General features: G+C 53.2%; 1 protein-coding gene across 3 annotated transcripts; it reads right to left on the minus strand.

The window, feature by feature from the left end:
• Nucleotides 1-139: 139 nt before the first annotated feature.
• On the minus strand, nucleotides 140-8554 carry ARHGAP9 (Rho GTPase activating protein 9). Of its 3 annotated transcripts, XM_057702117.1 has the most exons (19): nucleotides 8493-8554; nucleotides 7701-7768; nucleotides 7049-7385; nucleotides 6582-6805; nucleotides 5384-5608; nucleotides 5085-5198; nucleotides 4783-4887; nucleotides 4491-4552; nucleotides 4264-4354; nucleotides 3968-4063; nucleotides 3727-3825; nucleotides 3359-3500; nucleotides 3158-3265; nucleotides 2715-2813; nucleotides 2467-2544; nucleotides 2266-2319; nucleotides 1858-1992; nucleotides 1393-1498; nucleotides 140-425 (listed from the first exon to the last, which is right to left on the minus strand). In XM_057702117.1, exons 3-19 carry the CDS (start codon nucleotides 7365-7367, stop codon nucleotides 254-256), a joined length of 2229 nt encoding a protein of 742 aa, XP_057558100.1. In that variant the 5' UTR covers nucleotides 7368-7385; nucleotides 7701-7768; nucleotides 8493-8554; the 3' UTR covers nucleotides 140-253. The 3 variants fall into 3 exon arrangements, with proteins under 3 accessions (XP_057558100.1, XP_057558102.1, XP_057558101.1); XM_057702119.1 differs by lacking the exons at nucleotides 6582-6805; nucleotides 7049-7385; nucleotides 7701-7768; nucleotides 8493-8554 and adding an exon at nucleotides 5957-6354; XM_057702118.1 differs by lacking the exons at nucleotides 6582-6805; nucleotides 7049-7385; nucleotides 7701-7768; nucleotides 8493-8554 and adding an exon at nucleotides 5712-5842.
• Nucleotides 8555-12402: the final 3848 nt, after the last annotated feature.

The raw sequence follows: 12402 nt of genomic DNA on the forward strand, positions 1-12402 counted from the left end.
TTATTGTCTTGGGGGAGGGGCGGCGACAGGGAACTAGAGAAGCAAGGGTTAATCCATCCACTTCCCTCCTTACAGAAGCTTCCTCAGCCTCTCCCAGCCCCTCAGGTCAGACTCACAAAGATGGAGACAGCCATCTGGAAGACACAGGGTTTAAAGGGATGTCCTCAAAACAGAACACCCCCCCCCTCACCCCCACCAAAGGCTGCCCAACAGAGGTCACTGGAAACGTGTTTTCTCGTCTCCCTTGCCCCCGTCAGGGGAAGAGGCTGGTGAAGTCGGTGAGCATCAACTGGACGAGCTGCCCAGGGTAGAGGACATGGGCCGCTGGGTCAGATGTCTCCTGCTCCGGCCGAAAGAGGGTTGGTCCAAACACGATTCCCAGGTTGTGGGGCGTCATGCGGTTCTGGTCGGAGTGTGCTATCACCCTGTGGGCAGAGGCCAAGAGACGGGGCTATAGGGCAGCAGCTCTGCCTCTTTAAATACATCTAACCCTCAAAGCTTTGAGGAGGAGTCCACTTTGGGATCCCTCCATGCAGTGGCTGAAGAAAACCAAGGAGAGAGCCTCCAGGGGGATGGAGACAAGACCAGTGGAGAAACCTTCAGGATACAACTTAAAGACACAACCTAGGATACACCCACCTCTTCCCAACTTCAGAGACTGCCCCTAAAGTCCTCTTTGCTTACAATTTGGGAGGCTTTAATTCAAATGGTTATCCTCTCTCACAGGTCACTGCCCAGGCCCAACTTCGCCAAATAAGTCATTCCCACTGTCTTAATGAAAGACAGGGCTTCCTAGGTGGCGCAGTGGTTAAGAATCCGCCTGCCAATGCAGAGGACACAGGTTCGAGCCCTGCTCCAGGAAGATCGCACATGCTGTGGAGCAACGAAGCCCGTGCGCCACAACTATTGAGCCCATGTGCTGCAACTATTGAAGCGCAATTGCCTAGAGCCCATGCTCTGCAACAAGAGAAGCCACGGCAATGAGGAGCCCGCGCACCACAACGAAGAGTAGCCCCCATGCACTGCAACTAAAAGAAAGCCTGCGCACAGCAAGAAAGACCCAACACAGCCAATAAAATAAATAAATAAATAAGTTTAAAATTAAAAAAAAAGACAGACAAAGAGGCAGAGGGAAGGGAGAGGTCAGATTTTCCTTATTTCTCTCACAGCATCCCTGGGCTTTTCTTGGTCCCCAGTTCCCCATTTGATACTGACTGAGAAAAAAGGCTTTGATTCTGGTAATATTTCCCCTGCACAGAGGTTGCCTGTTTCCTTAATCATCCACTAGACTTAGGTGTTTCCCTACCTTCACCCCAGTTGAACACAGAGTCCCGGCTGCAGGCCCCATCCCACCCTCCGCCGACATGAACAAAGATGTTCAGTCTTCCTGACCTGCATAAATGTTCCAGAAGGTACTGTAGAGTGTCATGATTGGGCTTTGGCATCGAGCTTATTAATTCTTGTATTTGAGAGAGGCGCTGTTCTGAATCGGTAAGTGCTGGAGAGAAAGGGTGATGGGAGGGGCATGCGAGTGAGGTTAGGGAAGGTGCTAGGGCAGGGTGGGTAAACTCAGTACTCGTTCCCTTGCTTGGGGAAGACATCATTAATCTATCACAGCTTTTTTTTCGCTGAGCCCAGCTGCAACCTTAGAATTCTCTTTAACTCAGCCCTCTAAACATTCACACACACAGAAAGCAACAACAACTGGAGTTGGCACATTAGCTGGAAGTTATTTTCCATCTCTGTGCTCAGGACGGGACAGAGAGTGTAAGGGAACCTCTACTCCATTCCTTATTTCTCACGCTCCCCCACCTCCACCCCGCATCAAGGGTCTTGCCCAAAGCTCCCATCCTTTACCAAGGGCAGCACGAAAATGGGGTAGCAGCAGTGGGGGCACCAGGGGCTGGGGCAGCTCCCTGAGAAAAAGCTTCAGGGCTCCAGTGATCACATGAATGTCATCCCACTCAGCGCTGTCCAAATCCAATCGTCCTTCTGGAAGGAGAAGGGGGTCCAGAGGGGCTCAGGGCCCAGAGAGGACTAGAGGGACCCAGAGACTGAGAGGTCAGGAGTTTGGGGAAAGATCCAGTTATATCCAGTTAAGGCAGATCACAGGAATGCCTGGGGGGTCCACAGTGGGGCAAGACGGCAGAGATTGGGATGGGGACAACCCCCCTCCCCCCCAGGAGCAGGACGTGGGGGAGTCCATGGGGAGCAGGGATGCTGTGGGAGACTTTTAAGGGTCTTAGGGGCCCTCCATGTAAGTACCTTGTCCTGGCTGTTCTGGGAACATGTACCTCCCATCAGAGGTGATCGCCCGCTCTGCAACATGTATAAGAAGAGATCAGCGCTAAGACATGTAACTCCAGCCAGAGGCCATCCCTTTTCTGCCAGCTCCCTCACTCAGAACCACCTGTGATTCTGAGACATGAAGTTCTTAGTACCACCACCTGGCCACGGCCTTCTCACCTCTGTCCACCAAGAAGCGAAGTTTCTGGACCACTGCCAAATTCCCGCTTACCCGGTAAATGCCATCCACATCTAGACCTAGGAGATGAGGCAGGGAGCAGATAAGGACTCTTGCTCTAAAATGTGTGCTGGTGAGGGATCTGAGGGTGGAGAGGAAAAGGGCAGAGGAACACTAAGGTGGGGGAGGTGAGGAGTTCTGGGCCTTGGCCTGTTAGAAGGGGAGCTTCTGGGGTCTCCTGGAAAGTGACCTCTCTTATCCACAGCAGCAATGCAGAGCCGTACAAAGCTGGGCACGGTGTCCCCTTCCCGCTGGCACAGTGATTCCAGCTGACAGCCGAACACCTGGTCTGGGGAGGCACAGAGTGAGATGGGAAAGCCAGTGACAGGGTCACCCATGGAAGCTCTTTCTAGCACAGGTCTTCACCCCAAAGTTGGGCTGACTCTCCTGCCTGCCTTTCCAGGTCTGGGCAAGGAGGTACACCCCCTCCCCACAACAATTCGCTGCAGCGGGGGAAAAGCAGTGGTCTCAAAGACCGCTGATCTAGCTCTGGGAAGCTCTGCTCTGAGCCTCGCTGAAGTTTTCTCATCCATGAAATGGGCTGACGCCCAGATCAGGAATCTAAATAAAAGTGCTTGCAAAAACACTAACGCACGCACGGAGAAGGCTGCCAGGCGGCCCAACCCCGCTCACCTCGGAGCAGACCCCGCTCCTGCAGCGTTTGCAAGGGCGGTCTCTTCGCGATAAGCCGCTTTAGTTTGTTCCGCACGCGGTTCTGCTCGGCTCCTTCCTGACACCGACCTGCGGAACGCCGGGGAACGAGGGCGTGAGAGCCGCCGCGGCGGCTGGACGAGCCGGGAAAGCCGCAGGCCCCGCCCGCGGGCCGCCCCTCACTCGAGCTCCGGCGGCCGCTGAGCCGCAGCAGCGGCTTGGACACGGGCTCCGACTCCTCTTCTTCGTCCTCCCCCGCGCTCAGCTCCCCCAGCTCCGCAGGTCCCGAACCTGACAGACGCAGCTCCAGGGGGTTCTCTCGATCCTAGAGGCGCACCGCAAGATGGGCCGAAACAGAGGTTGGAAGAGAGCTAGGAGAGAAATCTGCACGCCCTACCCGGCACGTCCCACACATCCCGGGCCCACCCCAGGGCTCTACATGGAGGCCGCTTTGTCCCTCCACAGCGCGCATCCTACAGTTTCTTCTCCACGCCTTCTGCCCGCCGGAGCCTCTCCCGGGTCACTGTCCCGCCACCTCCCACCCATCTCACCAGGCGCTCGATGACGTCCCGCAGTGCGCGGTGCCAGGCTCGTAGCTCGGGCTCCTGGTCTGACTGCAGCAGGAACTCGTGGCCAGGGACAGTGCGGATCTGAGGGGCCCGCGGGGAAAAGGCTCGGGTCAGCGGGGGGGGGGGGGGGGGGGGCGCGTATAAAGCAGGGAGGCCGAGCGGGAGACCCGCGCGGGAACCTGGGGGCACACCCGCGGGGCGGGATGCGCCGGGGGTCACTCACGTGCAGGACGTTACGGCGGCTGGACAGGTGGCGGCCGTGGGCCAGGGCCGCCCCGCGCAGGTCCACGCTGCTCTCGGGTCGGGTACCCGCTGGTCCCTGGCAATTAGGGGAGAAACTGAGGCCACCGTGCCGGTCCCGCCACTGCCTCCCTCTCACCCGGTGGACCGCGAGGGCATGGGAGGCTGGGCTCCTTCCTCTGCACATCGCCCTCCCCACCTCCGCCCCGCCAGGAGCCTGAGGCCGGTAGAAGCTGCGCCGGAACCCCCGGGCACCCCGCGCTCCCCTCCCACACTCACCCACACGGTGCAGGGGGCGGTCGGCGGTGGCTCTCGGTAGAACACCAAGCTGTTACCCGCTAATACTACCCAAGATGGGCCCCAGTTCTTCCTGCAGGGGCGGTGGGGGCAGTGGTGACAGTGCGAAGGTCATTTGTAGCCAGACGGGGCAGGGCCTCTCCCAGCCCCCGGCGCTACCCGCGGCCTCCTACAGCCCCCGCCCCCGCTGTGTTCCCAGCGCTTCTCACCGGAGCTTGCGCCCGCCCTGGGCGATCCTGGTCATGTTGAGCAGGCCCGCCTTCTCCACCTCCTGGGGGGTGGGAGGAACGGTGCCAATAAGTCCCAGCGCCCCCCCGCAGTCGCCAGGGCTTTCCCCAGGGACTCTCCCAGAAGGGAGGTCCTTTAAAGTTGAGCCGGAGGTGCTCGGTAAGAGAGGATACCCAGAGAACACCCAGAAAGAGGAAGATGATTCTGGAGGAGCAAGAATTGGGGGCTGGGGCAGAGAGGATCTGGGCGTTCACAAGGAAACGGGAGACTTACGTGGGGGTCATCCAGGACCTGCGGCAGAGGCCGAGGGGACTGCAAAGCTGAAGGCTGGTCTGAGGGGTCCAGCTGGGAGGGGCGTCTGGGGAGGCAGGGTGAACCCTGCGGGAGGGGATTGCAGAAACAGGTGGAGTAAACTTTAACTTAGGAGTCCCTGGCTGTAGGGGGAAGAGGGGTGCGGATGTGGGTGAGAGGCAGGGGTGTGTGGTGGGGTACTGAAGAAGAATGCCCTGCGTGAAAGAGAAAGTCTAAAAAGATGGCTTTTCCTGCATGTGATCAGGAGGAGGGAGGGATCTCACCTGGGAGTCGAAAAATTCTGGCATCTCTGTGCCAGATTCTGAGTCCTTTGCCTGAGGTTGCAGGACACCGTTGTCCCTACTCATGGTCTGTGTCCCCTCCATGAAGCCAGGGTTCTGGGGGGAGGGAAAGGTAAAACTACATCCAGATGCCACCTCAATTGGCTCTCAACATCTTCTCACGATTTTTGGATTCTTCTGATCTTCTGAGAGTCCCGGTGAGAAAACATAGGACGTTGGGGATCAGTAGAGGAAAGGAGGAGACGGAAGGGACAAGGGACAAGCAGGAGGGACGGTCTCACCATCTCTCGGGTGCGCGTGTGGCGTGGGGGCTTCCAGGATTTGCAGCCAGTCAGCGAATTTATGTAGAAGCAGCGTCCGGAGTTGGGGTCCAAATGTTGCTCCCAGGCGTCCAGCCTCTGCAGGGGGGGACATGCAGGGCTTGGGGGTGGGGACCGGGGACAGCGGCGAAGGTCCACCAGATTGCAGTACACGGGGGGCTCTGACATGAGGCTCTGGGGTCTTGCCTGCAAGGAAAGGGGGAAGAAAGAGGTAGTTATTCTGCCCGTGCCCCTCCCCCATCTTCTCTCTCCTAAGCATCTCCTCCTCTCTCCCCCACCATTTTCTCACCACCAGCTCCTGGCCCGGGTGACCCAGGTACTGAGGAAGAAACCCTAGTCTCCTGCAGTTGGTATTTTTCTTGTTTTTTTTTTTTTTTTTCTGACTCCCTCCCTCACAGTCTGCTTTTCTCCTCACTTCCTGTTGCCAACTTCCCTCCTCCCCCACCCCACCCCCCACCAGAGGACCTCAGGAAAGGGGAACAGGCTGTGTGTGTGTGTGCGTGGTGTAGGGAGGGGCTGAGGGGAGCATCCCACCTCACATCCTCCAGAGTAAAAGGAGACAGAGAGGGGTCAGAGACCCGTGCTACTGGAGTATGAGAGAGGAGGGGCCATTTTGGACCCACTAGTTCAGTAAGAGAGAGGGGAGGGGCTGAATCTTCAGGAAGATCAAGGGAGTTCCATCTCTAGAGGAAACTTGCCGGTGACCTGAGCTAGCAAGACAGGACGCAACAAAAAACCCTGCTCTGGGCCAGGTGTCAGGAGGCCGAGAGAGAAACAAAGCTGAGCTGGCCTTTCCGTCCCCCTCTCACTTTCCAGGTTCCATCCACGTACCCTCAGGATCTTTGCTACTTGATGTCCCTCAGCTAGAATTCCTTCTCATCCCCTCATTTGTTTCAGGGCTGTCTCTTTCCCCTTATTCAGATTCAGCTAAATGTCATTTCCTCAGAGATGCCTTCCTGGACCACTTCAGTCACCCCCTGCCACATTTAGCTTCTTGGTCTCATTCGTACCAAGAGCTATCTTATTTATGCGTTCATCACCCCCATGGGAATCCCTTCAGGGCAGAGATTCGGTCTGTCCTGTTTGCCGGTGCGCCTAGAACTGAGCCCAGCAGCAAATGTCTGATGACGGACTGCTGAGAAGAAGCACTATGACTCACCATGCTGGCGCTGGCCTCTGCCAGCAAGTCTTCCTGGGACAGGGATCTTCCCCTTGGGCCTTCCCGGAAAGGCTTCAGGAGGCTGGGCCTCAAGTTGGTAACACTGACACTTCTCCACATTTTAGGGGGAAGAGGAGGAGGCTGCTCAGACGTAGCCTGGGCTCTGTCTGGGGGTCCCTGACACAGGTGCAGCTCCTCCAAGGAGCCAGGAAATAACTTCGGCCCTGGAAAAAGAAATGGGAAGAGCTGGGGGCAGGGGCCCCGCGTGGGTCTTGGCTGGGTCCCCCATCCTGGGGGAAGACAAGAGCAGGTAGAAAATTACGTGAGATCTAGCAGGCTTGAGACTAGGAAGAGAGGGGATGGGGACACCGTGGTAGGGGGTCAGCAGAAGCTTGGGGGAAGGGGATCGTTCCCACAATTCCCAGAAGCCAGGAAGCTAGGAAGGTGATGGTGGAGGACTTACTCACCAGGAGTCCAGTGGGATTGGCTGGGGGTGATGGTGGTTGGGCTCTGAGAAGGGCTAGATTCCTCTGTCATATAGGCAGCTGGGACGAAGATGGGGCGAGAGGTAGAGGGTGCTCCCAGGCGCCTCGCCAACCACCAGTCTGAGTTGGTCTTTCGAAGCAGTAGGAACCTGTCCCCTTCAGCCAAACACACCTGCTGGCCATCTGCCCCAGTATAAGTGAAGGCATAGAGGGCACAGAGCTGAGATCCCCGAGAAGGGCTTCGTCGGGGCCCCTGCCGCAGGTTTCCCCAGGTACTTGGCCACCACCGGCCAGATAGCATTGTTGTGAGCACTGTCACCTATGGGAAAAAAGGGTGATGGAGATCCAGAAAAGGACATGACTGGCTGCTTGCAGGCAGAGAGACATGGTTCTAAGAGCAGTGCGGGGCAGAAGGTAAGGTTAGAAACCCTGGGGTGAGAGGAGAGGGTAAGGCAGAGGGCCTGGGGGGGGGGGGGGTCAGTAACCAGTTTCAGGGGCTGAGAAGTCCTGGGTGATGTGACCAATGAGGAAGTACATAAGTAAGGTGAGAGAGGATGTGGTCAACAAGCCTGCGAGACCAGCAAGGCAGGAAGTCAGAGGAGGGGGTCTGGCTGGGTGCTTTTCCTCCAAGTACCTTCTGGGGCCCATCAGAAGATCCAGGGACAGGAGGAGCTGGTCCTGGGTGGTGGTGGGACTCTTGAGCTGCATACAGGAAGATGAGAAGGAAGAATCAGGTCTGAGACAGAATACAGGCAAAGAGACAGGAGTTAATGAATGACAAAGATACAAAAATTTGTGACCCTTTATTCAATTTACACAGGCACTGATGTTTCCATTACCAATCACCTCAGACCTAAAGCTACGTGCTTCCTGTGCAGATTCAGAAAAACATAAAGACAGAGCAACAGAGAGCCAGAGAAATAGTAACACCAAATTGGAGAGAGAGAGAGAGTGGCTGGGAGAAACGCAGAGGGGTTCAGAGTTTGAGGAAGAGGTGAAAATACCATCCTCTCAATTTGGGACATGTTTTGGGAGGCTGAGAAGCTGTGATATGATCCTCTGTACATCAGCCTCTTGGGTGGGGCCTGACTCTAGTGTGGGGGTTCATTCACTCCTGCCATTAACAAGGACTGGCTGAGCACCTCCTGTGTGAAAAGAGCAGTGTCAGCATCTGCAGATAAGAGAAGAAAAGGAGATAGACATAGCCCTTGCCCTCTTGAAGCTTAAAAACAGGTCTTAACTAATGACATAATAAATTTATTAATTACAAATGAATCAGGGACTATGGACAAGTAGCACAGGATGCTTTGACAGCTTATGGGGGTAATGGGGGACTCATGTCAGCTTCTCCTTGATGGAAGGTGAGAACTGACCTCCCCTGTCGGTTGCCAAAGCTTTAAACCCCACACCAGGGCTTCCTCCTTACCTGACCACGCCTCTTTTCCCCTTCTGTTTCCCCACTGCAGGATGTGATGCTTTCAGTCTGCCTTTGGAGACATGGGGGTAGGCAGTGCCCCACCCCCTTGGTGACATCAGAAAACCAGCTCTCCTCCCCTGACACGTGATTTGACGCCTGGGTTGCCAGTGCTGAGATTCTGTCTCAGTGATGTTCTCCTAGTTTGCTCTGTTTTCAACGTGTGGAGACACTTACCCCTCAACTCTCCCTTCCCACTTCCAAAACAGTGGCCAACTTTATTCATTCATTCATTCATCTGGTGGTTGTTAAGTGCTCAAATCTCATCTTCTTCTGCCCTTTCTGCCATCTCTCCTGCACTTGATCCCTTCCCTCTTTACTTACCATTAGCTTTTAAACATATCCAAGTCTCCCCCATCTTTAGACACTCCCCATTACTGTACTCTCCAGTTGCCACCCTATCTCTCTCTTCCTTTTTACAGTCAAACTTCTTGAAAGTATTGCCTGTACATGGGGGTCTCCATTTCTGCTCCCTTCACTCCCTCACCTTTGCAAGCTCACTCCTCACCCCTGACTTTGCAGGGACACTCTGCAGTCCTTATGTGGCTTGACATCTCAGCAACAGCCAACACAGTTGACCTTTCTCTCCTTCCACAAACATTGCTGGTGTCCCTCTTACTTTTTTAGTAGTTCCTTCTCTGTTGCATAAGGAAGGACTTTGCTTGTTTCTTAAACCCCGCAAGTCTGAGATCCTGTGCCCTTTGCATCTTAGATAACATAGGTGGTCTTTTTCTCTCCCCAGCTCAAATGACCTCCATACGTTGCTGGCACCATATCTCCAGTCCAGATCTTTCTCTGGAGCTCCAGTCTAATACACTGTCCACTGAAAAACTCCACTTGGGTTTGCATTTTTAACAGGTACCGTAAACACAGTTGTGCTCTGAACTGAATTTTTCAGCTTCCCCCCAAAACCTATTTCTCTTCCAGTACCACTATTAAGATAAATGTATTTATTTATTCATTTATTTATTTATTTTCTTTTTTTTGGCTGTGCTATGTGGCTTGCAGAATCTCAGTTCCCTGGCCAGGGTTTGAACCTGGGCCACGGCAGTGAAAGCCCGGAATCCTAAAACCTATGCCAACAGGGAACTCCCAAGTTAATTTAAATTTATAAATATTTATTGAATGCTTGCTAGCATACGTGCCAGGACAAGAACTGTGTGCTAGGCATTGTCCGTTAAGATGCCCTCTCTTGGGTAATTCCCTGACAGTCCAGTGGTTAGGACTCAGCCCTTCCACTGCAGGGGGCACAGTTTCCACTACAGGGGGCATGGATTTGATCTGATCCCTGGTTGGTAAATCAAGATCCCGCATGCCGCACGGCTTGGCCCCCAAAAAAGAAGATATCCTCTCATAACAATTAAAATACAGTGTGATAATCACTATGGCAGGGGAAGTACTGTCATCTGATGGAGCACATAGAAGGTGCACCCAATTGCCCATGCCAGACACCTGGCAGTCAACTTTAATTTCTCTTGTTTCCTCACCACTCTCATTTTTTAAAAAATTTAATAATTTATTTGGCTGCATCGGGTCCCAGTTGCAAGGCACAGACTCTTTGTTGCGGGCTTCTCTAGTTGCAGCGTGTGGGCTCTAGAGCTCGCTGGGCTCAGTAGTTGCGGCACACGGGTTTAGCTGCCCCACAGCATGTGGAATCTTAGTTCCTAGACCAGGGATGGAACCTGCATCCCTGGCATTGGAAGGCAGATTCTTAACCATTGGACCACCAGGGAAGTCCCTCCTCACCACTCATATTTAATTGATTACTAAGTCTTTCCAACCTACCTACTTTAATCCCTACAACTACCGCTCTTTTTAGCCCAGATAATATAATCTCTGAACTAGTCTCCTTGTATATAGTTCTGCTCCTCTCCTGTCCGTTCCTGGCAGCAAGTGATGCTCCTAAAACATAAATATGCCAGTCACTACCCTGACTTATCCATTCAAAGGCTTCCCATTTTCCTCAGAATAAAGTCCAAATTTTATAATATGGTTTACAGAGACTTTCTCCTTTTAGCCTAGCATTTTCACAATCCCCACCACAAACTCCATACTCCAGCCACACACTAATTCCTCACATTCCTAAAGTGCATTGAGGTCTCTGGTCCTTTGCATAAGTTATTTCCTCTGCCTGAAACACTTCCTCTCCCCATTCCCACCAATCTTCACCAGGTTAACTCTTACTCGGTTAGATCACAGTTGAAAGTTCATTTGCACAAGAAGGCCTCTCTTAACCCCTTAGAGTCAGGTACGGGTCCCAACTAGGAAACCCTACAGCAGACTTTACATTCCCTCATTATAACTTTCATGGCACTTTAAAGGTTATTTGACTTTCTGACTTCCCAGGAAGTCTGTGAGCCCTGCTAAGGCAGACGCCTATATCTATTTAGTGAATAATTGTATCTTCAGTGCCTTGTATAGCACAAAGTAACCTCTCTGTACCTCAAGTTCCTTATTTGAAAAATGAGAATAAGAGAAGCTACCTCATAGTTTGTTCGTCATTTAAAAAATAACAACCATCTTCCTATAACCCACAATTTTATGGGTGATTCTTCTGTCCCATGTGGTATTGACTAGAGTCACTTGGTGGTATTCAGCAGGCAGACAGATGGGTTGGTCTGGAGAGCTTCACTCACATATCTGACACCTTGATGAGGATGACTGGAATGCTGCGATCAGCTGGCACTGTCAGCCAGAATGTCAACAGGGCACGTCTCCTGCATGGCAATCTCAGGGTAGTAAGACTTCTCACATGGTGGCTCAGGGCTATCAGAATGTTCCAAGAAGCCTGGGCAGAAGATGCAAGCCTTCTTTTTTTAAATTTTTAAATATACAATAATTGCCTTTATCTATTTAGGCTGCATTGGGTCTTTGTTGCTGCATGCGGGCTTTCTCTCGTTGTGGAGAGCAGGTGCTACTCTTCATTGCGAGGCACAGGCTTCTCAGTGCAGTGGCTTCTTTTGCTGGGGAGCACAGCCTCTAGGCGCTTCAGCTTCAGTAGTTGCAGCACATGGGCTCAGTAGTTGTGGCGCACGGGCTTAGTTGCTCCAACGGCACATGAGATCTTCCCGGACCAGGGATCGAACCCATGTCCCCTGCATTGGCAGGCGGATTGTTAACCACTGCACCACCAGGGAAGTCCCTGTAAGGCTTCTTACAGCTTTAGCTTCAAAGGCCCAGAACCACCATAGAGGTTTTTGAGAATTAAAAAAAATTTTTGTGTGTTGAGAATTTTATATATATATAATACATATAAGTACTATCAGGTATCAATTATTTTTAAAGAGACAAAAATGATTAAGAAGGGTCCCTTTCTTAATCAGTGATATGAGCTTCCTTAAATAACCTGTGCTTATTGGCAAACTCAGCCTTCTTATTCCTCCACTACCTACGTTTTCCTTGTACATGCTCCCTTCCCTGTAATGAGTGCCCGGCTGTCTATGCGCTTCGGACAGGTATTAAATAGTCACATCCTTTTTTGTTAGCAGGATATCGACACTAATTTTCATTCAGTCAGTTTATCATAACTCTCAACTCTAGAACTCTGCTTTTGATGAACTCGAATCGAGAGTCCGCCATTGCGAGCAGCCGCTGTCATGACACCCCTCACTTCAGCGAGACGAGCAGCGGCCCCGGTGCCCGTCACCGCCCTCGGGCAGCGTTACAGGGTTGAAGTGCGCGCAGCCCCACACGGAAGCCCTCCCCCGACCCTCCCACCGAAAAAAGTGCCGCTCTGGCACCGCGTCGACGGCCTCTCCGTCTCTATGACCCTCTCTTCCTGTTTCCTAGTGTTGCATGATGGGAGAAATAGTCTACTTTCCGGGAACCGGGCCGAGGGAACGACGGCCTTCGGAACTGCATT

Source organism: Hippopotamus amphibius, chromosome 12 (genome assembly GCF_030028045.1).
Source record: "Hippopotamus amphibius kiboko isolate mHipAmp2 chromosome 12, mHipAmp2.hap2, whole genome shotgun sequence".
Classification (NCBI taxonomy): Eukaryota; Metazoa; Chordata; class Mammalia; order Artiodactyla; family Hippopotamidae; genus Hippopotamus; species Hippopotamus amphibius.